A 25,406-nucleotide genomic window follows, 5' to 3' on the forward strand; every position below is an offset into this window, starting at 1 on the left:
CCTGCCTTCCTGGCTATGTTCCTTTTCTCCTGGACATGTGTACGGGGAATTTCCTTGTGAATTCTGTTATAAACCTCTCTACCCTAAAGTAATACAGAAAGGGCAGGAGGAGTTTGGTTTTATTCCGTTTCTGCTAGGAACTTTTATTCTGCACAGCTTAACCTCTTGCCTTGCCATCAGTGGAATTTGGCATGTATTTAAAAACGTAAGTTTGGTATTTTGGCTTAAGTTGATTTCAGTTTTATTTGTCCCCATCTATGAACTTACTCTATGTTCTGTCCAACCAAGTGATGAAAAATGTTACAACTGAATTATTTCCCTTGAGAAGCTTTTCCAGAGTGGTCACAAAGAAATATGACTTTGATTTGTATATAATTTGCGGGTTTTTAGCATTGTCTAATACCAGATATTTTATTAGCATTCAAATAGTCTGACCTGCACATTAAGCACTTAATTAAGATGTGTAAATTTTTCCCCTCCTTCCCCCCTGCAGTTATTTAAGCCTGTCTGGCAGTGGCACATAGGGCAGAGATCAGTGATGGAGTGCAGAGCAGCTGCCTCAGCAGCTAAAGGCAGGGGAATTTGCCTTTTTTTAAAAGTGAAGATTGTTTTATGTCTGCTCTAGCCATGTCAGGCCTCAAAGTGAGCTCAAAGAATTCTTGATGCAGGAGGGGAAAGCTTAAGTCTCTGTATAATTGCATCAACATAGAGCAGCACAACTTGTTTGTATAGATTAGGCTGTGAGAGTCCCCAAATTTGGGTTCATCCTCAACAAAAGAAAGTTGAGCTTCTGCTTATCTGTTTTTTGAGTACCATTTGACACTGGTATAGACCTGTGTGACAAAGGTTTATTAAGCCTTCCCTGCCTTGTGTAGCTTTCAGGATGAGACACTAATACCTGGGCTCAGTCTATCACAGCGGTGTGCTGACTGAAGTCTTATGTAACATTGGGAGAAAAATGCTCTGGGGTTTTTAATAAAGAAGTCTAGAATGGCCATGACACAGAAATCCAGTCATTTTCTGTAACAGAAACCTTAATATCCTTAAGTCACTAACTTAAAATTAACTGCTATTAAGAAAAGCAGTTACTGAGAAAGCTTGTGGTATGTTGATTATGTTTTGGGCAATAAAAAACTGTTTCAGTCTTTATGAAATAAATATCAGTGGTCATGGCTCAGACTGAAGCATTTTCCAGTGGGCAGCAGTGACGTGCTGGGCAGTTTGTGAGTGTACCTAAGGATGTATCAGCAAGTATTAAAGCTGCTGCTTTAGGCTTATAGCACTTAGTCTGGGTTGTTCTTAAATGGACTAAGAGCCTTTAGTGGAGATTTTTGATACCTTGCTAAGAATCAAAGGAAGATTGATCAGGTAGTCTAGAGAGGAGAAGTGATGACACTGCAAATTGAGAAAAGGGGAATATTTCTCACGTATATGGAAGCCACCATGGAAAGGAGCTGAAGAGCAGGAGAGAGGGAGGGCTTTCCTTTGCCCCTGAAGCATGTGTGATTGCTGCTCTGGTTCATCTCTAATTTTTTCAGTTCAGGCCTAAACAAAAGGCTGATCCAGGGCTGGGGGACAGGAAGAATTTTAACTAGTGCCAGCACCAGTTGCTGCCAAGGCCCTGTTGGTCTTTGTATTTTCTCAGCTATAAAATGGGAGTAATAACACTTAAATTATGTATCATTCAGTGTTGTGAGTGAATTAGAGAATGCTGCATAGGCCTTTGAAGATGAAATGCATAATATAAACGTTGTATAAAGCTTACGTTGTGTCATGACTATAGAACCCTGTGGTAATGCAGAGCCAGGATTGCTGGGAAACATAAGGAGAGGCACAGGGCTGGCTGCGTGCTAAGTCACTTCAGGAGAGCAGCAGAACAGCACAGTCACACAGATTTGTGCCTTGCTGACAACCATGCAGACTGGCACAACAGCATGGAAACACTTCTGAACTAAAGCTTTTATTCTTGTCCTGTCCAGCCTACTGCTTCAGGAGGATTTGCTTTGGTATGTGTTATGAGATATCAGGAGTGGCAAAGGGAAATTAAATGTGAGCTCTGTTGATTGGTATTTCTGACCTAAGACATGGAGCATTAATGAGGTAGATGCCAAGGTAGCATGGGGTGCACGGAGTTTTAAGGGGAAAAGAAGGAAGGAAGGAAGGATGGAGATACACATGCACTGCTCCAGGAGCTGGAATTTAACATCAGCATTTGTGTGATGAGCTAAACTGGGATAGAGTGAGAGCTGGTGCTAAAATGCTTTGGTGAGCAAAATTTGGAGAATTGATTAGACAAAAGCAGCAGCGCTAACTCATTTTTTATTTAGTTTACTCTCTTGTTCCCACCGTTGAATCTTTCTTACTGCTACATACAGTAACTTTGTGTTCTGAAGATCTGTAAGCTAGTTTTGACTCCCACCTAGCACAGCTGCCCAACTTCTCACTGTTGTTTACTATCCAAAGGGGTTTCATTTGGTAGCTAAGGCATGATTGATATTTTTTTTTTTCTTTCAAAGAATGTTTGGCTCCTTGCCATGTGCTTTGCAACTGAGCCATGTCATGGTACAGTAACTTTGTCACAGGTGTCAGCAAGCTCCTTGACAGTGCTTGGAGTAGTTTTACCTGTTGGGGGCTTACAGTGACTGAGATGAATAAGTTGCATCTTACTGGAAGGTCAAATGAAAGAAATAGCAGATTTGTGGGTCTCTCTGGTGGAAGAATACAGAAACACAAACCTATTCCAGATCAGCATTGCTAAATCCACACAGAAGCACAATTCAACAGTGAAGGAGGAAAGCTGTTGCTGTCTTTGGGGTCATTTTGTATAAAAGCCATGTGTGTCTTATTAACCTGGGGCTTGGAGGATTTCAAGCTCATATAGTCACACAATGAAGTAGGTTAATTTTGTTTGAAAATAGATCATTGCTTGAGTTTGAACAGTGTATGTATTAGTGTCTCCTCCAAATAACTGCACTGTGCATTGAATTCTGACCAGAGGTTTTTCCACACAGGTTTAGGAATAAAGTTTACTATAAGTTTTTTCTCTCCAGTTGAATCTTGTCTTACTTAAACAAAGTTTGCTTGTTTTCTCTAAAATTTCTCTTGCAGATCTTAGAATTTCAAGACATGTATTTCCTTGGACTGTTGTCTTTGCTAGTTTTGCAAAGTGAAGCCTTCAAGACCAACTTTCCTGATGAAACCATTGTGGAGCTCTCTGTGAATGTTTACAACCAGCTGAGAGCTACCAGAGAGGATGAGAATATCCTCTTCTCTCCTCTGAGCATGGCAATAGCCATGGGAATGGTGGAGCTTGGAGCCCATGGAACCACTTTGAAAGAAATTCGACATTCCTTGGGTTTTGACAACTTAAAAAATGGTAAACCTTTTAATTATGTGTTGCTATGGAGCTTTTTGCCTTAAGGAAACAGGTGGTGATGTCTGAACATGGATGGAAGTGGCCTAGTCATGTCCATGGATTATTAATCACTTGGCATGCTGTGGATGTCCTGGGAATGCTGACACATGTTTCAGTGGGCTCTGCGTGAGCTGAGAGATGCTGACACACAACCCTGGCTTGGGTACCTGAATCTTCAGTGATTACAGCTAACTGGGGATCTGTCTGCAAAATAAGCTTCTCTTTGCCTCTGTAGAGTTACAAGAAGATTTTTAGGAACATCTTTTTTGGGGATTATAAAGAAACCTGAAAAGGAAGGTAGTAGTTTGAGCAAAATTGCTTACTGATATCAAAGTAACTGGTTTGAAAATGAAATTACTTATTCATACAATGAACTGGACTTTCAAGTCCTCAGTGGAAGGATCTTGGGGAGGAATTTCTGAACAGTGATCAAGTCCTACTTGCGGAGATGATGCCTCTCCCTGGAGGCTATAGCACAAATTTGCTCTACAATTTGTCTCTAAAACAATACTCAATTATCCCTTAGCTGTAATTGAAGAAATTATGCAGTTGATTTGAGTGTATGAGTGGTATTCAGCAAAAGCATTCCCATGATTTCTGCAGTTTTTAAGGTTTATTTTGTTGGTTTTTAAGTTAGAAATTTCAGCTTCAAGTATATGATGCTACAATACAAACTTCCTATCTTAAAGCAGTGTGTGTTAATCCCACTCAGGATTCCTCATTACCCAAGCAAATGATTCTGCACCGCCCCACAAAGGAAATTCTAGGCCTGTGTTTTGCAGAGGGGATTCTGTGGCAAGTCCTTAGCTTGAGAACTAGAAGTTCATTTTTCCTTAAACAACTGTCTTTTGGGATGTACTGAAAGTTCTAGTAAGGATTTGTGATGACAAAACGTACAAATGTGACTCGTAAGAGTAATTTTTTTAATTACTCTTGGGGTGTTGAAAGGATATCCATTGACAGCTTTGTCTCTGATGGGATCCAAATGTCTCATTAATTATGCTAATTATAGCTAGTAGAAAAACTAAGCTCTAAGTAATATGTTCTTGTAGATTATCCCTTCAGATCTGAAGGTTTGTGTAGGTTTAGAAACAAGTTAATTTAAAAAAAAGTTTTTTTGCATAAAATGTCTTTGAATTTTCAGCAGAAAAAAAACCCATGGAAAAACTTTCCTGAATCACTGAAGCTGTTTTGCTTTCCTCAGGTGAAGAGTTTACCTTCCTGAAGGACCTTTGTGATATGGCAACTGCTGAAGAAAGTCATTATGTCCTGGATATGGCCAACTCTATGTATGTGCAGAATGGATTCCATGTCAGTGACAAATTCCTGCAGTTGGTGAAAAAATACTTTAAAGCTGAAGTAGAGAATGTAGATTTCAGCCAAAGTGCAGCTGTGGCCACACACATCAACAAGTGGGTGGAGAATCACACGAACAGTAAGTCCATTTGATTCTTTTGTACACTTCTTCAGGAAATGGTTCTGTCTCCAAAGCAGGTGTTGAATTGTTGCCTTGGTTTTTAGCTGTTCTGTTTGGGACTGAAGTTTCTCCTCCCATTAAAAGAATTCTTGTATTTCTATTTCTTCTTGTGTAGGAATGATCTGTCCTAAGTAATATCAGTCATTGTTAATCATGTAGTATCTATTGGAATATTTTTTCTCTGGTCTTACCTGAAAGTACCTCTAACATTTATTGAATGAGAGTGTTTTAACATTGGGAATTTCAATAGTATTTTAATACTGATTTTGGTATTAAATTATATTTTAAAATGGTAAATATTTTTGCTAATGGTAGAAAAGTTGTCTACAAAGGGGTTATTGGCCCATGCTTTGGATGTGTGCAGTATCACCACTTCTCTGAGGAACTCATACTTACAGGCTACAGAGAAATTGAATATTGGGGACTAAAAAAAGTTAATTTTGAGCCACAAAATCAGACTCAGTAATGTCATCTTTTGAAATGTGAGGAAACTAGGTAGTGTGTTGAGAGAGTAGTTGATTTTAGGAAGACTGTCAACACTTTCACAACACAAATTTGCAACAGGGAGTAAGCACAAAAATACTGTTGTAAATAAGCACATCGAGAGCTGCAAGATGCAGTACTCAACTGGCTTGGCAGATCCCAGAGAGGTGACATTTGCTGGATACATGCAAATTCTCAGGGTATAGGAGTGAGGTTAGTCCTTGTGGTAGGGATCAAAGCATAATCTCATTCTGGTTCATCTGACCCACTCTGAAGGTGATATTTTAAGAAGAATTCAGGGAGGGTCTGTCTCTGACATTGTAAATTTGAAGGGATTGGAATCATCCATGAGGAATTAACACATTCCCATGTAGTCTGAGCATTTAAGCATCCCTAATGCCTCCTGGAAATGTATGGCTCCAAAGTAGAAAACCACCTCATGTAATGCTTTTATTCCATTTTGGAAATGATGTGTTTTTTTCCAAGGGAACATGGCAGCTATTATGTTCATAACAAACTCTGCCCTTTAGCTCAGGCTACAGAAATAGATGGAATGCAAGTGATGCAGCAGATTGCAAAGTGTTTTCAGGGAAATGTGGTGTCTGTCTGAAGGAAAAGGGAAATTATTTCTTCTAGAAAGAACAGCAAGTTCTGCTTAGCATCTGCCCTGTGTGCTGCCCAGGCTCATAGCCACTGCCCTGGCAGGAGCTGTGCAGGGCTAACAGAGGCAGCTCTGGGGCTCTTACCATCAGGTTTCGATAGTAACAAGCCCTCAGCTGGTCTCTGACCACTCAATCTCCTGCCTGGCCGCTCTGAGGGAGGAGAAGGCTTATTTTCTCCTTAGGAAAGAAGCACAGGACAGGCAGCTTTCCAGTTCCAGCATGTTAAGCATGATGGGAGGGAGGCTCAGAGCAGAAAACAGAACTGTCAGAGGTTTCTCTGGGCAGAAAAATTCTGAACGTTTCCTAAGTTTATTAAAATGAGGCTGAAAAAAGATAACGGAATATGACATACAAAATAGAAATAGAAATCTCAAAAAGTGTTTTCCTTCTTACTGTTTCCTTTTAGTTTATCCAACCCCAGGTGAGTATATGGCAGTATCAGTCACACCTCATTCCAAGTAAAACGAAGCACAAACAGCAACCTGGAAGAAATAGTGCCCTGTGATAGCCAAATCTCACAGCAGTTAGTCAGGATCACATGCTCCAGAAAGCAGAATTAATTTGTTTTTTAAACCATGCATTAAGGAGTAATAATCAGAGTGAGGAATGTGTTTATTTTAACACCTTTCATTGCCATGTCAGTTAAAAATAGAAGTGAGCAGGAAAGCTCTCTGAAGTAGGCTGTAATCCTTCAAGAACAGTGACAGATCTGGTCAGTGCACCAAATTTACCAAACTGGAGATGCCTGGGCTGAAAAGGAAGCTATTTGAGAAGAGCTAAAGCAGGTAACAGCCTGTATTCTGATGTAAATGATTTACAGGAGTAGGAGCAGAGCAGCTGCCCTGCTCAGCTGCCACACCTCCCATGAACAGAGCAGATGCTAGATGGTTTTTCTCTTTTGCTTTTCAAGATCTAATGTGAGTGGAACAAATGCTGTGAATTTATGGGGGTTCTTGATTAGTCCTTACTTTGAAGTCAGTGAGGCAGTACTGAAACTGAATTCTTCCTTCAAAATGGGCCCAGATGTATTTCCAATGGATGCATTTACACCCTTTAAATCCAGCACCCATTTAAGTGCTTCTCTGGATTGGAGCCAAAGTTTGTGCAAGTTCTAACCTTAAGATCAAAGTGCTGAACTGTTTCATATCACCAATGTAAACATTCCTTATGTGACCCTTTTTTCCACATGGTTTCATTGTGGGATATATTTTAATAGTGATAAAGCAACAGTTGACTAACTTATACTTGATGGAAGGGTTTCTGCACCTACACTGTGATTTAGGTTTACAAAACACTGGCAGTTTAATTGGAGATTTAATGAAACATCTGAATTGGAAATTACATGTTAGCACAGCTTTTTATTTTCTTGCATTTTTCAAGCTGTCTTAAGTTTGGATTTCCTGCTCCATTTGACATGCAGACTGACAGTTGGGTTTCTCCTTAGGTATGATCAAAGATTTTGTGTCTTCAAGAGATTTTGGTGCCCTAACTCATTTGGCTCTCATCAATGCAGTCTACTTTAAAGGCAACTGGAAGTCACAGTTCAGACCTGAAAATACAAGAACTTTTTCTTTCACTAAAGATGATGAAAGTGAAGTGCAAATTCCAATGATGTACCAGCAGGGAGAGTTTTACTATGGTGAGTTGGACCTTTAGCATTGTAAAGCTAGTAAACCTTCCTTCAATGGGTTTTTTGCAGCAATACTCACTTGTATTGTTGTCTGTTCTTTCTCCTAGAATTTTTAATATGAAGGGACTCAGATTTGGATGTCTCTCCTAATGTGTGTATTACAACTAGGTAGCAACACTTGTAATGACCTATTTGGTGCCACATAGTGGATTTCAGAGTGTTGATCCATTGTATTTCACCTCTTTACAATTCTTGAGCTAGTCCTGCTTATCACAAAAGTACTTTTCTCATGCTGTGCTAAATATTGAAATGAATAATATTTGCTCATTACTGTTGTAATATCCTTGGAAAGGTAAAATAGAGGTTCTTGGAGCAGCAGAACTAATGATTGGTTTTATCTTGAGCTTCAGCTCCAGGTGGGTTCTACAGTGTGTGGCATTGGCAGCATTTTACTCAGCCTCGTCACTGAAAAATTATGTCTCCTAATAAAACCTCTGCCCATTCCCATGAAAGTCTTGGCAGCCTTAAATTTTAGACTTCTCTCTGTCTAACTAGTGGCAGTTAGGTCATACAAGTGTGACTGCCCAAGCTTCTATTCTTTAAGAAATCAAATGTAAGCCTCAAATCCTATGATCAACAAACCAATATAATTTCTATACAGAACAAAAATGGTAATTTTTAGTTCCAGTATCTAGTAAATACTGCCTAGTGTTAGGCTTCTATTTCCCCCTGTTTCCAGTGAAGACAAAAGAAAATACTCCTACTAGGTTTTGTGTTGTTTTTATGTTGCAGGAGAGTTCAGCGATGGCTCCAACGAAGCAGGTGGCATCTACCAAGTTCTGGAAATCCCTTATGAGGGAGATGAGATTAGTATGATGATTGTCCTTTCCAGACAGGAAGTTCCACTGGTCACATTGGAACCACTGCTCAAAGCCTCCTTGATTAATGAATGGGCTAATTCTGTCAAGAAGCAAAAAGTGGAGGTGTATTTACCAAGGTGAGAACACACTCCCATGTCACTGGAAGGGGAAGGATTGCATCTAGACTGATTGGAGGAGCAGGATAGGGAAAACTTGAACATCTTGCTCCAGCCTCAGTCATGCAGCAACACATGAAGGCTGCTCTGACAGGAAAGCCCAAGGGATTTGCAGTGCAGAGTGATGGTTATTTGAGCAACAGATGAGCACTGCATTTACATTTCTAACCTGAGACCTCCAGAAAGGAAAGTTTCCTCACCAGCAGCATATCCACTCGGAATGATGTTCAGAGTATTGCAGCACACATTATGGATATGTTCCATTAAGACAGAAGCCACAGAAATATTGCAAGTCTGAACTATCAAATGTTTCATTAAGGTGCTAATTAAGTTTCTGTGTGCTGCTATTTTAAGACCTTCTAGTGGTGTGTGTCTGCGTAGATACAAATGGTTGAGTGTTAGAGGTAATTCCAGTCAATTTGGGCATTTTGCTGAGCTGTAATAAGTGCTGGTTTCTTTTTCCTTAGAGGAACAGCAGAATAACAGGGTGGTACTCCCAGAAGGGATGAAACTTGCGTCAGTTCATTTGCAGACACAGGTGGTGTGTGCTCAGTGTCAGACTAGCTCACATAGGCCACTGAAGATCTTTCCTAGAATTCTGTTTCATCCACTTCCAAGTATTTTTCAGGCTTTCTCTATGCTTGACTTAGTAGCAGACTTGTTTACTACTAAATGTCACTAACAATGTGCAGTTGGATCACAGTGTCCTTTGAGTGATTCATAATGATTTCATGGAAGTGTTTATGTAATAATCAGGCACATGTTTGATGGAGATCACTTCTACTTACTCTCTTTTGTGGCACTGTGCAGTGGGTAAGTGGCAGCAGAAAAAATACAGTCTAGTGAATCCTTTTCATCATTCAAGTAGTTGTTTGTTTGCAGGTGACTTGGAGGTTTGAGTTTGGTTTATTTCACATGTTAAGACTCCCTGCAGTTCCTCAGCTTCCTTCCCAAAGCAAAGACCACTTTCCCAAAGCTGACTGCAGCTGAGCACAGGGAAACAAGGCTAGCCAGGATAAATTAGACTGAGATGGACTGGTGCTGTCACTGTGCCCTGATTCCAAGTCAAGATGGAATTCCACTTCCCTGCAAAGCCTTCAGGGCAGAGTGGTGAGGGAACAGCAGCATTTTGGGGCCATTCTTCGCTGCCCTATGGTAAGAGTTTCTCTCTTATGTTAGGTCACAGTGCCTTTGAAGAAGCTGGAGAGCAGCAGAGCTGCATTGCAGGCACTGTTCCTGGGGTTTTTGCTTGTTTGTTTTCTCTTGGAGCTTCAGGTCCCAGGGGTTTAAGTATCAGCAGTCCACTAAGGTGCAGGGAGGGGAATTTCTCCTAGGCTGTTCCTCCTGGGAAGACCTTCCTGCATACTAATGAGAAGTAAAGTAAGATTCTTCCATCCCTTAAGCTTTCCTTTCGTAACTGGAGCATTTCCTAGCTGGTGCATCAGGTGCTGAAGTTGGACATCATCTCTCAAAGCATTTCTAGAAATCTCTCTCCATTGATCAGAGAGACTCTGTGCAAACCAGCTCCCACATTTCACTAATCTAGGTATTTAAACACATGAATGGCATTGAAAACATACTAATTACATTTATGACTTGAATTAAGTTTTATATAGGTGATTTGGGGCTTGGTTTGCTCCCAACCAAGAGCAGAGACTCCAGAATTCCCTGTAAGCAGGTTCTCAGCTGTGAAACAGAGGCCTGGGTTTTGTGTGATCACAAAATGTCCTTATTTATTCTGCCCTCAGGCTGCTTGTAATACCTGTCACTCTTATCCAAGAACCTTGATAAACACTTGCAAATTAAATCTATACAGAGGCAAACCAGGTAGAACCACATGCCAATTACCTTCTGCATTTTCAGGTTATGAAAGATAACTATCTTGAGTTTGAAGTTCTATATGGTAATACTGCAGTCTCCTTCCAAAAACTACAGAGATGCTCCCAAGGTGTTGGATTTCCAGTTGCGAATCAGAGGTGATCTACAGGGTTTTGTCAATGCTCTAAATAAACACTTCATAAATATTTGATGCTCTGACTCAGGAAAGCCTGTTATGAAATGTGGCCTCCAGGCTCTGTCCACTGAGAAATTGAAAGCAGTGGTGGAATAAAATTATATTTTTATATCTTGAAAGATGTTATCCAATTATAAAGTGAACATTTTTTAAACTTATACATTTGTAACAGGAGCTGTATGACTAACCAAGGCAGAGTTAATCACAACTTTGCAATTTCTGTCTGCATTATCTGTGTGCAAATGGAATTGTGTATTATTCCTCTTAATAGCAAAGGAGAGATTTGTACAGAATTGTTAAATGATACTTTCTCATTTTCATTTTCAAATCATTGTTTCCAGCTTAACCCAGACTAAAATGATCAACATTTTAATCCACTTTTTGCATAGGAGTGAAGCAGACCATGAATCTAATTTACAAAGCTGTCTCTCTCTAACATAAATTATTTGAAGAGCATAGGAGGAACTAGTAGCTAAGAGCAGTGCTACAATTTGCAGATCTCCTCTTAGGGATTGTTCTAGTGTGCCCAAATCTCTATAATGACCTTCTAGCTTTTTTTGTACATTTAAAGTATCTTAAAAATGTTTTAGATGGTGTCAAAATGATAAGTGGTTTTAGCTGAAGGTTGTTTTCTCTAGAAGAGACAAAACCTAAATAACCAAACCACTCAAAAATCCCCATAAAACCCAATAAAAATCCAAATCCAAATAAAAAAAACAAAGCAGGAATTCTTTTTTTTTTCCTTTTTTAATAACATGCTGTTTCGAGTCCCCTTTTCCTGAGGAATGGGCCAATGTGGATTGGTCTTGAGATACAGCTAGGGAAGAGGCATAAAGCGGTTTCACTGAAATACGTTTTTCTCCAATCCCATATTTTGCCATGGATGGAAGGATCTTGCCCAAGAAAGACCCACAGCCTGCCCTTTCACCTGCCCAGAGCAGCTGAATGGGATGTTTTGGTTAGTTTTGCTGTTCTTGGGGTTTTTTTTTGCTCTCTTGCTTGTTTGTTTTCAGGCTATTAAATCTTGCAGGCTGGTTCCAGCACCTCAGCACAGCCTGGCTGGAATTCCAGCCCAAATGCTGGAATTGATAGCAGTTGGCAGCTTGGCTCTGGAGGCTGCTTGCTGGGTGAAAATAGGGATTAATCTCCTGAGGGTCTGTGCTCCAGGCAAGAATATTGATGTCAAGCAATGCAGCCTTTTGTTCTGCAGAATTTAATCTGTTAGAACCAATCTGAAAACATGGAATTTTCTTGCTTTTACTCATTCAGAGCCTTTGGTAATTTCTGAAATTACAGCCTTTGGGATGAATCACACTAGGCTGTAGTTCACTTCTGTTGTGTAAGTAGAAAAGTGTACCCTGATCCTTCTTGGTCCTGTGGATTCTGAGCATCTAAAAATCATTTAAAAATCAGTATTTGGGAAGGTTTGCACAGCATCTAAAAAGATAGAACCATCTGTTTTGCTCTTTTAAAAGTCTCTGCAACAGAAGAAAGGTGTCCTGGTGTGGTATGGTAATGCTCTATGCAAAACCAAAAGGCTCAGCTACATAACTGCAGGAGAGTCAGTGACATAAATGTATAATTTTCATCTAATGCTTGTGCAAGTTTGAAATTTCATTAAAATATTCTGATTCTCTCCTCAACTCTCCAGAGAATTGTTTGCTGGTTTCACAATCTAATCTTCTGTTCAATGTCTGTTCCTCAGACTTCCCTTTGTGGTTTTTAAAACTCTCACTGGCAACTGTTCTGTGATTTCTGATACTGAAGTATTTAAATTGATTTTTTTCATAGTATTTTTAGCATCAGGAGCACCTAAAAAGATTGTTGGGGGAAAAAAATATGACCATCTGGTTCATTATATGCAACAAGCAGTGCATGTGTCAGGGGTAGTATGTGTAGCTCAGCATTCCCAAAGTCTGAAGGTACAGCAAATGCCTCAGAAATGAGATGGAATGTCAGTTCTGTGTTGTAGGTTGTCAGCTTTGATTTCGAATACTGACATCACTGTCTGTAAGGAATGCCCAGAAATCCTAATGTGACTGGAGGGTAACTCATGCTGAATGTTTGGGTGGGATTGCGTAGCCTCAAATGAAATTTCCAAGTGGAAAGCAGCTCTGTTCTGGATCTGATGTCAGCTGAAATACTGGAAATCTCATTAATAATTCAGCTGTAACTCTGCTCTTCAGAGCTTGTGAGAAAGGAGGGGAAAGACTGTTTGGGATAGTGGCTTGGAGTGGGGTTTTACCATAGGGCAAAGCTAAAAGGGAAGAAGGGAGTTAATTAGTTTTATTCTTGTGGAGGGATTGTTTGATATTTATACAGCTGATGTGATATTTTTGGTCTACTTTATTTGTCATAAAAAAAACAGGAACTCACTTCTGTAAGTATTGTGGAGAGATTCACTCAGGTACCTGTTTGGTATTTGCCTTTCTAGAGGTTTCAGTACAGGATAGAACCTCAATGCTAAGTGACTGCTGCTGTCCCTCACATAGGGATTATTTAGGAACAGAACCAATCAACTTGTTTGCTTCACCTTTTTTCAGATCCAAATGCAGCTGAGGCTTTACAAGTTTGGTTTTTTTCCCCAAAACATCTCCAAACCTCTCCCTTGATCAGTAAGCTGAAGCATCCTCTGCCACACCTGCTTCCTGGCTCACAATCCATCTCTGAGCAGATGTGTTTCCTGTCTTACAGTCTACAGGCTTAAACGCACCTGATTTCCATTTGTGTCTTGTAGTGATACTCTGCAGTTGGAAAAAAATGCCCCCTTTTTTTTCTTTGCAATTATTTTTCTTATTTTTACCTCAAATTTTGCTTTTCATACAGACTTTACATGCTGATTTTCTATCCTGATGCTCCTTACTAATGTGACTTTGCTTGTTCCTACCTAAATTGTGTTGAAACCTTGATAGATTTAATACTGGGTTGAAATAAAATTCAAAAAGGGAAACACAGTCTGAAACTTTTATAAAATCCATTTTTAACATTCATTTGCCTTGTATTTGTAGGGTAGGTTTTGACCAGGGTGAGTGTCCACAGCTTTCTAAGAGAAGAAAGCTAACAGAACACATTTCCATTTCCTAAAATCCTCTCATTCATTCTCAGGTCATTATATGTTTACCTACAACTCTTTCATTTAAATAATGCCTTTTTTTCCTTTTCTTTTTTGGCCTTTAACCAATGCTGCCACACTGCTGCAGAGCATGCCAGAACACCATGAGGAGCTTCTTCCACTACATAAGTCTTTGTTGGTCTCTTCTGATTCTTTTGTTAACTGACAAATCAATAAGATCACATGAATCAGTTCTCATGTTTTTATTCCCGGCGTGTCTTGGAATTGCACTGGACAGGATATGTGAACATTTACAATGCCTTCAGTGATTTATCAATCCTGAACTATCTCCAGATCTTATTTTAACTCCTAAAATTATTCTCTGGACAGTGAATAATACCCACTCCATCATATACTTTTGGCTTCTAATGGCATTCATATGTAGGTTGTGTATGGAATTTTTTCATTTCATGTAGATGTTGTAAGTGAGGAAGATCCAAATTCCTCTTTTTCAAGCTGCCAAGGCTTGTACACACTGAGGTGTTGTACATCAGCTCTGCATCAGCTGTGTTCTGCCCCGAGTTCTGGGCTAGACTTTCTCCTGAAAAGAACATGTTCTTCTATGTAGCTGAGAAAGTTAAATCCTGAAAAAGGAAATGGCACAGAAGCACATGGTATTTTGTTTGGTTCTAACACTTATTTGTCCCATCACTAAGGGCTGAAGTGTAACTGCAGAGTTGTTCCTGACTCAGTGGCTGGAGAAACTCTGACAACACCTTATGGACTATATATTTTTTGTTGTACAGTTAGAACCAATCACTGTCAGCATAATATAAGTCCCTAATGCTTTGGTCATTCTACAGAGATCCCATACAAACATTTATAGTTGGTCTGTTTATCTGTGGACATGTGGTATTTTCTGGCTGAGGCTGCAACTATTATTGTTCTGACTATTATTATTCCTCTGTTTCTCCAGCTGTCCAGTCTGGTTTTGGCCACACAGAAAGGACTTAAGTCTTTCTTTTTCTTTTTTTTCTTGTCTTACTGACACCAAGCATAGCTTTTATACTGTTTGAAAACCAGGAGCTTTTTTTAAATGGAACAAGCTTCTGCCCAAATCTTGCCCTCAGGATAGATGTTTGTCCTTCCAGCACACTAACATGGCCTGGAACAAGGCTGTGCAAGCCAATCCTGCCAGGTTACACTCACCTATGCATTTACACTAACAACTGTTTGTTTTCTTTGTTCTTTGCTCACAATCAAAACCCAATTAAAATTTTGCCACTGGAGTAATGAGAAGCTGAGGCAGAAAGGCTTTATATTCATATTCATAGCTGTTGGTCTTTGCTTAGACTGTCAAAGTAAAAATGGAGTATCTGTTTTACTCCTCCTTTGCCAACAGCTCTTGTTGAAGTTTGTGCAGTCCTTTGCCTCATTTGATATTCTGTTCTAGTATCTGTGCAATTAAATTTGGTTTTTATAGTAAACCTCTTGTAGAAAAAGTAAACATTTCCATTAGCTACTGCATAATTTTGCACTGAGGTTTTATGGTCAGGGTGTACATACCATTAGCATATTTTTGATTGTTTCTGTATTAGGGAAAAAAATCCAGCTGTGAGTAATTGGTTTATAAGCATTTTTTTGGAAGGTGTTACTAGCACTGAATCTCCTACTTTGCATTATTTATCTTTGATGTTTCAATTGTCATTACCTAGAAATTTTAACCTTCTAATAACAGTAAGTAGTGCTTATATCCTGCTTTTTGTAATTTGCTTTTGCTTTCTCCAGGTTCACAGTAGAACAGGAAATTGATCTGAAAGATGTCTGGAGAGGTCTGGGAATCACAGAGCTGTTCAGCAGTAGTGCTGACCTCACTGCCATGTCTGGTAAGAGCTTCTTGTGTTGTCTCTCAGATATATGAGGAAATATATTTTTGACCTGGGAAAGTTTACTCTGAGTATTTCAGACCTGGATCTCATTAGGAATAGAGAGAAAGTGTGATACCATGCAAGAGACACATCCACATTAGAGCAATATATGGCTGCAGTGCCTTGATGGCAGGTGGGATTCACACACCAAAGGAGTTGTCATCCTATGTCTCCAGAGGCTGTTTGTTCACAGCATTAAGAGCATTAAGCTGTTACACAATTAGTCACCTCCCCAGATAGCTGCTGTGTAGAAGCAGCACGGGAAAGAAGGGTTCAGAGATAAAAGCAGTTTAGTCCCATATCCTGCCTGCCTGGTGCAGTATGTTGTCAACACTTTCTCAGTAGTAGAAGTAACCAATACATTTAGAAATTCAGGTGGAAATGAGTTATTTATGCTATTAACACCTCATAAAAGGTATTCATAGATTGGGTTGAGAGGGACATTAAAGATCATCTCATTCCACCCCCTGCCATGGGCAGGGACACCTTCCACTAGCCCAGGTTGCTCCAAGCCCTGTCCAACTTGCCCTTGAACACTTCCAGGGATGGGGCAGCCACAGCTTCTCTGTGTTGAAGTGGCACAAAGATGCTGAGAAGTTGTTTTGTTCTTGCATAACTAAAGGTGCCAGGTGAGCTGTGTATCCAGTATGGTCTGTCTAGACCTGAATTTTTGGGAAACTCAGTTGGCCTCTCTCTAGAAGTATGGGCCAGTGTTAGACTGCTGTCATTGGTTGTGTAATTTATGCCCATACACTGCTCCCTGGATGGTTTTGGATTGTTTTGCTCCATGTATTGCTACCTGACCAGCCATGGAGGTCCATAGCTGATGGGAAAATAACCTGTTCATAATTGTCTCTCCCTGGGAGCAATCACACCTGTGTGACTTGTTGGTCATAAAGGCAAAGCTTCCTCTAAAATGTGTAGTAGAAGTGTTTGTGATGTTCATCTCCTTTCATCTTTGCTAAGTTTGAGATATTGTTTATAGTGTGTCATGCAGCTTATTCTACTGTTTGCTGCTTTCACTTTTCCAGTGAAATTGTGGGAAAATCTTAAGTTAGCTAATATGAAAAGAACTGGAATAAATGAAAAATCCTTGAAAGAAATGTCATTTTTTTCTGAAGAAAAACCCTTTCAGTTTCTCTGCCCTCTCAAAGGCAAGTCAGCTCTCCAATAAATTCTGCTCTCTATAGAGAAAATTATTTACTGGAGGACAAGTACAAAGGAGAATGGAAAATGCACAGGGGAGATGGAGCCACAAAGGCAGTGCCTGGTCCTTATTTAATTCCATGTAAAATTCATCTGTATATCAAGGTCTAATTCTGTAGTTAAGAGGTTGGCAGAAAGGATCACATGTTTGTGTTTCAATCCATGTGACTAATGGTTTGTTCAGAGTTTTCTAGTTGTGACAATTGTACTGTACAAAATCAAAATATCACATTGTGCATGAGTGGATGAACTCCTCTGCCATTTAAACATTAACTTGTTAGTTAAGTATAGAGCAGTGTGCAGAGAGATTTCAGGAGTTTTGCCATAACTCGGCTGCTTTTCACTGCAAAGGGCATGAAAAGGTCATTCATCAATTAAGAATAAAAAAAATTGTTTTGGAGTAATGTCTTTAATGAAAACTGCTGGTGGTGCTGTGGAAATGAAATTTAAGTAATTAAAATACAGAATATATTTCCTGTTTCTGCTTTTCACAATGTAAAATGGGGAGGGAGAAAGGGAGAAGAAAAACCATGAAAAAAAATTGGAAGTTTGCTTGCACAAGCATCCAAATGGAGTGTCAGGCAACAGGGAGGTGGAAACCAGTTTACATCATCTTAGGGTCAGCCCTCTGGAACATCTGGCACTTCATGAAGCCTTAAATACAGATATTTGAACAAAATCTTTGTCTGGACACTTAATTTCAGAAGACTTAAATCATAAATGAAAGGAGGTAAGGAGGTTTTGAAGAAATCCTGTTGTGTTTAAAGGTACTTTTTTTCCTCCTCTCCTGTTGCTTTGGCTTTTGCATTACTGTCAAGGGAAGTTGCCTTCAATGTCAACAGCAGCCTTAATCCTGGCATCAGATCCAGGCATATTGGAGAGTTCAGCAAAAATTATGTGTAGGTTTAGTGGATATAAAGCAAATTACAGGATTACAGACTTACTTTTCAATATTCAGAATTTTTTGCTTTTTGCACTGAATCTGAAAAAATTGAAATAAAGAACTAGCTTTGCCTTTTGGAATTCTGCATGCTGAGCAACCAAAGAGAAAGTGTTCATCCAGATGCACATTTTAAGTGTTACTCCCTTGCAGAAATTTAAGTTCCTTGTCAATTATCCAGGTGAGTAGGAGGACATTCCTATTTGGCTGTCAGGTCGTGTGTATTGTGACTCTCACTTTCAGCAAGACTTTGACAGGCTTTACTTACACCTATGATTCCATCAGGTGTTGAAAACAATCTTGAAACAACTTCTGCTATTTGGGATTCTATAATTTACACAGCACATAAACTTGCTGCTTGAGGATTTTGACACCACTAAAGCCTTACCTTTGAACTGATTTCAGTACTAAAATTCCCTTTCTCTTTCAAATCATTATAATATTTCTCAGTCTGAAATGGCAGCTGCTTTTCCTGCAAGGTGACCTGCATGGCAGTGAGCAGTGAAGTGATCTTAGTGACTTACTCTCACAATATAAAATAGTCAGAAGAGCATCAGTCCAATAAATAGCTCTTTGAAGTCTTGACTGACGTACATATAATTTTTCTGGGACAACCTAAGCTGGAAGAGCCAATAAACCTCCATGATTTATTTAAAATGAGACTTGCAGAGCAGCCAGTTGGCAGCTGAGTAGGAGTTTGCAGCCATATGGAGTGTAATGGCAAATGAAGTGTGATGCTAACAGTCATGTGCATTAGGAGTAAGCTTCAGGTCCCTCCCACACATCAGTGGGTATCTAGGCTTGGGGTCCTGCACCAAATCCCCATGGGACTTTCCTGAGATGCTGACAATCAAATCCTGTTGGTTCTTATGAAAATCCACACTCAAAGAAGCTATTGAAGAAAAATTATATGATGGCAGGTCCTCAGGTGAGCATCACCTTGTCCCCAGTGAGAGCCATAAGGAGAGATGTATAATCTTGGGGAGATGTGTGATACTGGAGCATTGCAGTCAGAGATGTGACAATCACCAACTAGATCAAAGAGAAAGCTGCCTTAGCACTCAGTGACAACATTATGCTTTCATATGAAAATAGATTCATTCACTTCAGGGAGAGATGAATGGGAGGGATGTGCTAGTGGCAATATAAAGAGAAGGATCTAGAGAAAATAGATTGGGATGTGGAATTGCTCTTTTCTTCATCCAAGGACAAAGACACCCAATGAAGTGAAAGGCAACAAATAGAAAACAAATAGAAAGTGCATCTCTTATGGAAATTTACCCAGCAAAAATCCCTGTGGTTATTGCTTGAGGTCATGAGATTGGTGGCATTAAAAAAAGATAAAATGGCTTCAGAGCAATGCAAACAATTTATACTACATTAAATAAAGGCATTCTGTATGTTCTGGGGATTAGAAACTTGCTTTAGGGTATAAGGCACATGCTGGGTGAAAGGATATTTTTCTCTTCTAAGTTGTGCTGTAGTTTTCATCTGTAGGATGACTTGTATCATCTTCTGAAGCAACAACAATACTATATACAATAACAGCAGAGCTGGTGCAGTGTGCTGGACTAACTGGGTGTACTGGTCTCATCTGCAGTGGCACTTGTGTTCCTGTCAATTTAAAATGTTGGAGTTCTTTAGTGCTTGGATCTGTTAGATCTGTGGAACAAGTGGATCTGTTATACCTGATGGCAAATGTTAGCAATGTTTATGCTGTCAGAATTCAGGTCTCTAAGCTCATCAGATGAGACTAATCTTCTGATGAGCTGAGTGTACTGATGAGAAATATACCTTGGAGTTCCATAAGCACCACCTCACTAAGCAAAATAGAGAATTGGGAATGAAAATAGGGAGTATTGCTGTGAATATATATTCCAGGTCACAGGATCAGGCTTAAGTGCTGTAATAAACAAGAGTGAACAACATGATTGGGCAAAGTGGGAATTTCTTTGTTGTTAAACATGAATATTTATTTGAGATTAAGATAAATAGATGTTGCATGTCCCATTTTTGAAAGTCACAGGGTGGAAACTTGATCCCAGCTTTCAGGATAGCATTAATGAAGGCTTGGAATTGAAGCCTAGAGCCAATACAATTTTTAGCAGGCTTGTGTATGTTCTACTACACACAGCCCCAAAGGGGATGATTTGGGGGTTTTGTTGGTGCAGTTGAAGTGAAGCAGCTGAACTTCAGTGCTGAGTGTATGGAGGAGAAATGAGATCTGCTGGGGAGAGACATTTCAAACTGCTGCTTCTTGTGGGTTTGGCTGGCTTTAGGATTGGAACTAGTGGCCATTGTGAGAGACAAAATAAATGGGTAACAAGAAGAACAGTCTTAAACTTTCTCTCCTAGTCAGTCGGGAGTTTTGGCGTGGAATGTGTTGTGAAGGATCAGCAATGCAAACTGGAATGGCTGTCTCAGTGGGGTGGTTAGATTGGATTTCTGTGGTTGTGTATCTCCCTGTTGGGAAAGCTTTTACTCCTTTGCCAACTGCCATTTGTGCTCTGTCAGTACTGTGGGGCTTATGCAAGTACAAGAAATGCAACTCTAATCCTTGTTATGCCTTACTGATGGAACTTAGTCAAACAGATTAAACGGTGATATGTGTCTTGCTTCTTGCAAAGTGATAAGTGTTCCAGTGGTCTGAGCCTTTAGCCTCAAAGAAAAGTAATGACACATCTACTGATTTAAGCAGGAGAAGACTTGGATTGAAATTAAAATACTGACAAAGAAGGATGAAAAACAAACAAGACTGAAAATAAACTAGTTCCACGCTGGTTCCTGCAATAAATATTTATCTTCTCTTTAATCTAAAGGAAGAAGAAATAAAAGATCTAATTTTCCTGGAGGAAGTCTGTTATTGTATCTAATGCAGTAATAAAATTCTTTATGTCTCAGTATTTGCCATATAATGCCATAATCCTTTTTCCCAATAGTTATATTTAAAATCCTGTGTTCAAGGATTGTTTTTTATCCTCTCTGGTATACTGGTGCTCTAGGCAGTCCTGAGCTATTTTAATATCCATGGTGTGGGAGAGCACTACAAATTTAAGTGAGGTAAATGATGCTATTAAAAGCTATTGGCAGAAGGTATTTTAATGCAACAAAGCTCTTTTCCTTCCCTACCTGGTATAGAAGGTGGATAATAGTGTTTTAATGCAACAAAGCTTTTTTCCTTCTCTACCTGGTATAGAAGGTGGATAATAGTGTTGGAGCTTTAGGAAGTGTTTGGGTTTTTTTTAATACTTCAATCTTACTGTTGAGCCACTTGAAATATGTTTCCTTTTCCTCTCCAGATAACAAGGAACTTTACCTTGCAAAGGCATTGCACAAGGCATTTCTAGAAGTTAATGAGGAAGGATCAGAAGCTGCTGCTGCCTCAGGTACCTGACTGAAAAGCAGAACTAAATCAAATGTCTGCTTATTCTGTGTTAATTATTTTTTTCAACTGACTTGCTGTACAGCCAGGAAAGCTAAATAGCATGGAGACACAGCATAGGAAGTGTCCTGCTTTTGGAAGAGAATTCTGGAAATGAGCAGTGTTGGCATGTTTTTTTTACCATGTTGTGTTTCACAAATAATTCCGAGCATCCTGTGGAAAAACCTCTTCTGCCTTATTTTCTGTCTGATTGTCAGGAGAGTACAGACAGCAATTTATATTTCCTTTCTGGAAGTTCAGCACTCATCGTTTTTCATCTGCTAATTGAGGTGGTCAGAGGCATTTCATCCAGGTTAGGAGGAAATGAGAGTTGTTGCAATTGCATTTTAATAAGCTCATAAACAGAGATGCAAGATGGGAAGTGCTGAATGCAGAGCCATATCTGGCCCCTATTAGTGCTGGGGCAAGTGGTAGGCTTACACATGGTTTTCCTGAAAATAAGTTACATTAGTTGCCAATATGTATTTCTAATTGCCTCTGCTTGTGCCAGGCTTTGAGGGAAGGAAAAATTCCTTCCCTGGTGTGAGTTGAATTGTGTCATTGATATGGACAGAGCGTACTGGAATGCTTGAGTCTTGATTAAGAGTGAAGTGAAAATGTAAAAGTAAAGGAAACACTGGGAATGAATAATAATGTCCAGGAGAAATCTAGGCGTCTCCAGATAAAAATAACAAAGAGACAAATTCTGCCTGATTCTCAGTTAATTCTGCTTTCAACCTCTGTATTATTTAAAAACTCAAGCTAAAAGCTGCAGGATCAGCCCATTTAGTTGTTGCATATTCCATAGTTTTTAAGGGTTATCTTTTACTCTCCACCTCAGGCTGGAGCTGTGTAAAACAGGTCAGCAGTGCTGGCTAACGCAGTGCACTTTCTTTCTACAAGTGAGCAGAAGCCATAATTCCTCTTAAGGTTCTGGATCTTTAAATTTATAAGCTGCTCCCTCAGCCTGGGAAATTGCAGCACTCTGCATTGTTAATCACTCTTAAAGCCAAAATAGGCAATTAGTCTGCAGCTCTCTTCCATTTTCAGTTAGGTTTTTCCTTGGTAGCACTTAGGATCACAGAATCATCAAGGGTGATGGAGACCTCTAATATAATCGAGTCCAATCATTAACCTAAACTCCTAAACCATATCCTCCAGCACCAGATCCAGACACCTCTTAAACACTTCCAGGGATGATGACTTATCCACCTCCCTGGGCAATATTCCGGTGCCTGAACCACCCTCACAGGGAAAAAGTAATTCCTAACATCTAATGTGACTCTGCCCTGTCTCAGCTCAAGGCCATTCCCACTAGTCCTCTCCCTGCAGCCATGGCAGGAGAGACTATCCCCCACCTCTCTCCACCTCCCGTCAGGGAGCTGCAGAGAGCCATGAGGTCACCCCTGAGCCTCTTCTCAAGTCTAAACAAACCCAACTCCCTTAGCTGCTCCTCATACAACATGTTTTCTAGACCTTAGTGTTGAGTGTGGGACTTCAGTGGCCGCTCAGGAGCTGCACAAGTATGTCTTGTGAAGAGCAGGAGAATGTGCAGTGCTGTTTAACAAGTTGCCTGTGTTCTTTTTCCTACAGGAATGATTGCTATCAGCAGGATGGCAGTGCTGTATCCCCAAGTAATAGTGGACCATCCCTTTTTCTTTTTGGTCAGAAATAGAAGAACAGGTGAGAATGCTTCAGACTCTACTGAATCTTTCATAGTACATGAGCAAGTTTTGATCCCTTGTATGAGGAATTTCCCTGAATTTGTCTTAAAATACCTAATATTTAAAGGCTTTTCTATGTCCCCTTAATGTTTATACAAGTGAGACACCAAAATCTGGCATAACCCTGAAAAACATTCACAATTACTTGATTAAAAACCCCCAGGAGTTTTGAGAACACAATGTTACTGTCCTGAATATCCATAATCATTGCATTCCCTAAGAGCTTGGCTGTAGTAAGACCAGTGAAATATGTTCCCAGTACCAAATGATTTGCATAATGGACAGATATTACAGTTATGAATAATTCTGTTGTGCTCTCCAAGTGTTCTGTGGCAGGTGAGGGATGAGAGCAGCACTCACTAGCAAAAGGGGCAGTGATTAACTAGAGTATCCTTGCTGTTGTAGTCATATAATGAGACAAAAATGTATCTGGAAAAGCGTATCTGTACTTGTGCTCTACTCAATATACAAAAACCTCCCCAAAAAGACAAGTTTAAGTCAGAACAGCATAGAACTTTGGGGCACTTCTCAATGTTACACAGGCCTTGTTGTTGCATGTAGTTAGAGGAATTGCCAACAACTATAAGTAAAACCTGAAAGCTCATTCCTATGGTAGAAATCTAAGGTTAAAAACCTTTGGAAAAAGAGCTGTGATGGTTCCCCTTCTTGTCAGAATAGCCCAGGTGCTCAGGGTTGGTTACTGTGCTCCAAAAGGGCTGTTGAGCCATTACCTTTCATGGCTACCAAGTTCTGAAACATACGTTCCTCTAAAAATCATGCACCACATGCTCTAGAGCTTATCAGTAGTCACAGTCTTAGAACCTCAACTTCTCATTTCAATCCTGGTATCTTTCTTTCCCTTCTTCCCTTCCTGTTTTTCCCACAGGTACTGTGTTATTCATGGGAAGGGTAATGCACCCTGAAGCAATGAGTACAAGTGGCCATGACTTTGAAAAGCTTTAACTGCCACCAGCTACCAAAAAAAGGAAATAAGCACATAAAGTTTGAAGTTAATATATTTAAGGTTTGCTGTGTTTTCCCCCCAAGATACTGTTTAAAATGCTTCTGGATCTACCTATGTGCAAGTCAGTTCCCAGAGGAAAGCTTCCAGTGTTAATGGTTCTGTTCCTGTCATTGTGATTGCTGTGTCCTTAAAATAAAGTTGTGTACATGTTAACAACTGTTTCTTGTTCTAGTGCATTGTAAAGCAGAAAACTGCAAATCCATTACTTGTAATTTTTTTACAGTCCAAAGACTGATCAGTGAGACAGAGGCAGAATACATGCAGCTCTGAACCATGCAAATGGCAAACCTTGATGGTAATTTCTAGAGCTGAAGAACTACATGTGGACAGTGTTCCTATCAGAGCAGGGAACAGCCTGCAATGAGCTGTTTGATCAGAGGGAATGGAACAAATTAAGCCAAGTGGATTTTACTCTCTGTGGTAGACTTTGTGTGAACTCTCCCACGTGCTTCTGAAATGTTGCTTTTCTGGATGCTCCTGCATGTGCCTCTGCCACTGACCTTCCCTAACTGGTGATGACAACAGAAGTTGATTGCATGAATATTTGAGATTAGTCAGTGTAAAATAGCTTTGTGCGTGGCTGAAGTAAAATAGTTGAGTAGTAGTGTCATTCGTGTGGACATATTTTTCTCCCCCAAAGCAGTTGTTCTACTCTAACCTGAGCTTTTCAGGATCTCACTTCAGGGATCTAGAATGTTCTTTCTCCAAGGAAAAAAACTCCAACCCTTAATACTGAGTGTCTAAAAATGTTCTATTCATAAATAAATATCTAAAGGAGCAACAGAATCCTTTTTATTTTCTAACGTTTTCATGAGAATAAACTGACAGAGAGGAGAATGACACACACCACAAGTAAATATCAGCAGGGGAATTAGTTGGTGTTTACATTTGGAAGAGGAGGAGAAATGCCCTTTGGCACCAGAGGGGCATATAATTATTTCCTCCCTCGTTGTGCAGAGTACAAAAAGAACTGAAGTTATTAAAAAGGTAAGAGAGAAAAGGAGGGAGGAGCTCCTTTGAAACAGATCGTAAATACAAACCTTTGGATAATAAGTGGGTTTCTTCTCAGTCAATAGGAGTTTTGTCTTTGGAATTCTATGGGAACAAATGCATATTGGCTGACCTTCAGTTATGGGCTTCTCTGGCATTCATTCCCTTCAGAACAGCCTAGATATTGCTCACAAAGTTATTCCTGCAAGGAGAACTTCCAAAATTTGACACATTGTTCACTCTTTTTCTACTGCTGGTACAAATCATGCAGGTCAAACCAGGACGTGATGGATGTTCTCCATGGAGGCTGGTTATGCTCCCTTGCAGAAAGGGCACACATTTCCAGCCATCCCTCCTTGAATTGTTTCAAACCTGGGACTCTCTAGTGCATTGCTGTTGCTTAT

General features: G+C 39.8%; 1 protein-coding gene across 1 annotated transcript; it reads left to right on the forward strand.

Annotated features, from left to right (window-relative positions):
• The first annotated feature begins 3,107 nt into the window (after positions 1 to 3,107).
• SERPINI1 (serpin peptidase inhibitor, clade I (neuroserpin), member 1) lies at positions 3,108 to 24,168 on the forward strand. Its single transcript, XM_009070144.1, has 8 exons — positions 3,108 to 3,376; positions 4,620 to 4,850; positions 7,482 to 7,676; positions 8,460 to 8,664; positions 15,558 to 15,655; positions 21,143 to 21,229; positions 22,858 to 22,947; positions 23,875 to 24,168. The coding sequence occupies exons 1-8, from the start codon at positions 3,127 to 3,129 to the stop codon at positions 23,949 to 23,951; spliced, it is 1,233 nt and encodes a 410-aa protein (XP_009068392.1). The 5' UTR covers positions 3,108 to 3,126; the 3' UTR covers positions 23,952 to 24,168.
• The last annotated feature ends 1,238 nt before the right edge of the window (positions 24,169 to 25,406 follow it).

Source organism: Acanthisitta chloris, unplaced genomic scaffold, assembly GCF_000695815.1.
Source record: "Acanthisitta chloris isolate BGI_N310 unplaced genomic scaffold, ASM69581v1 scaffold17472, whole genome shotgun sequence".
Taxonomy (NCBI): domain Eukaryota; kingdom Metazoa; phylum Chordata; class Aves; order Passeriformes; family Acanthisittidae; genus Acanthisitta; species Acanthisitta chloris.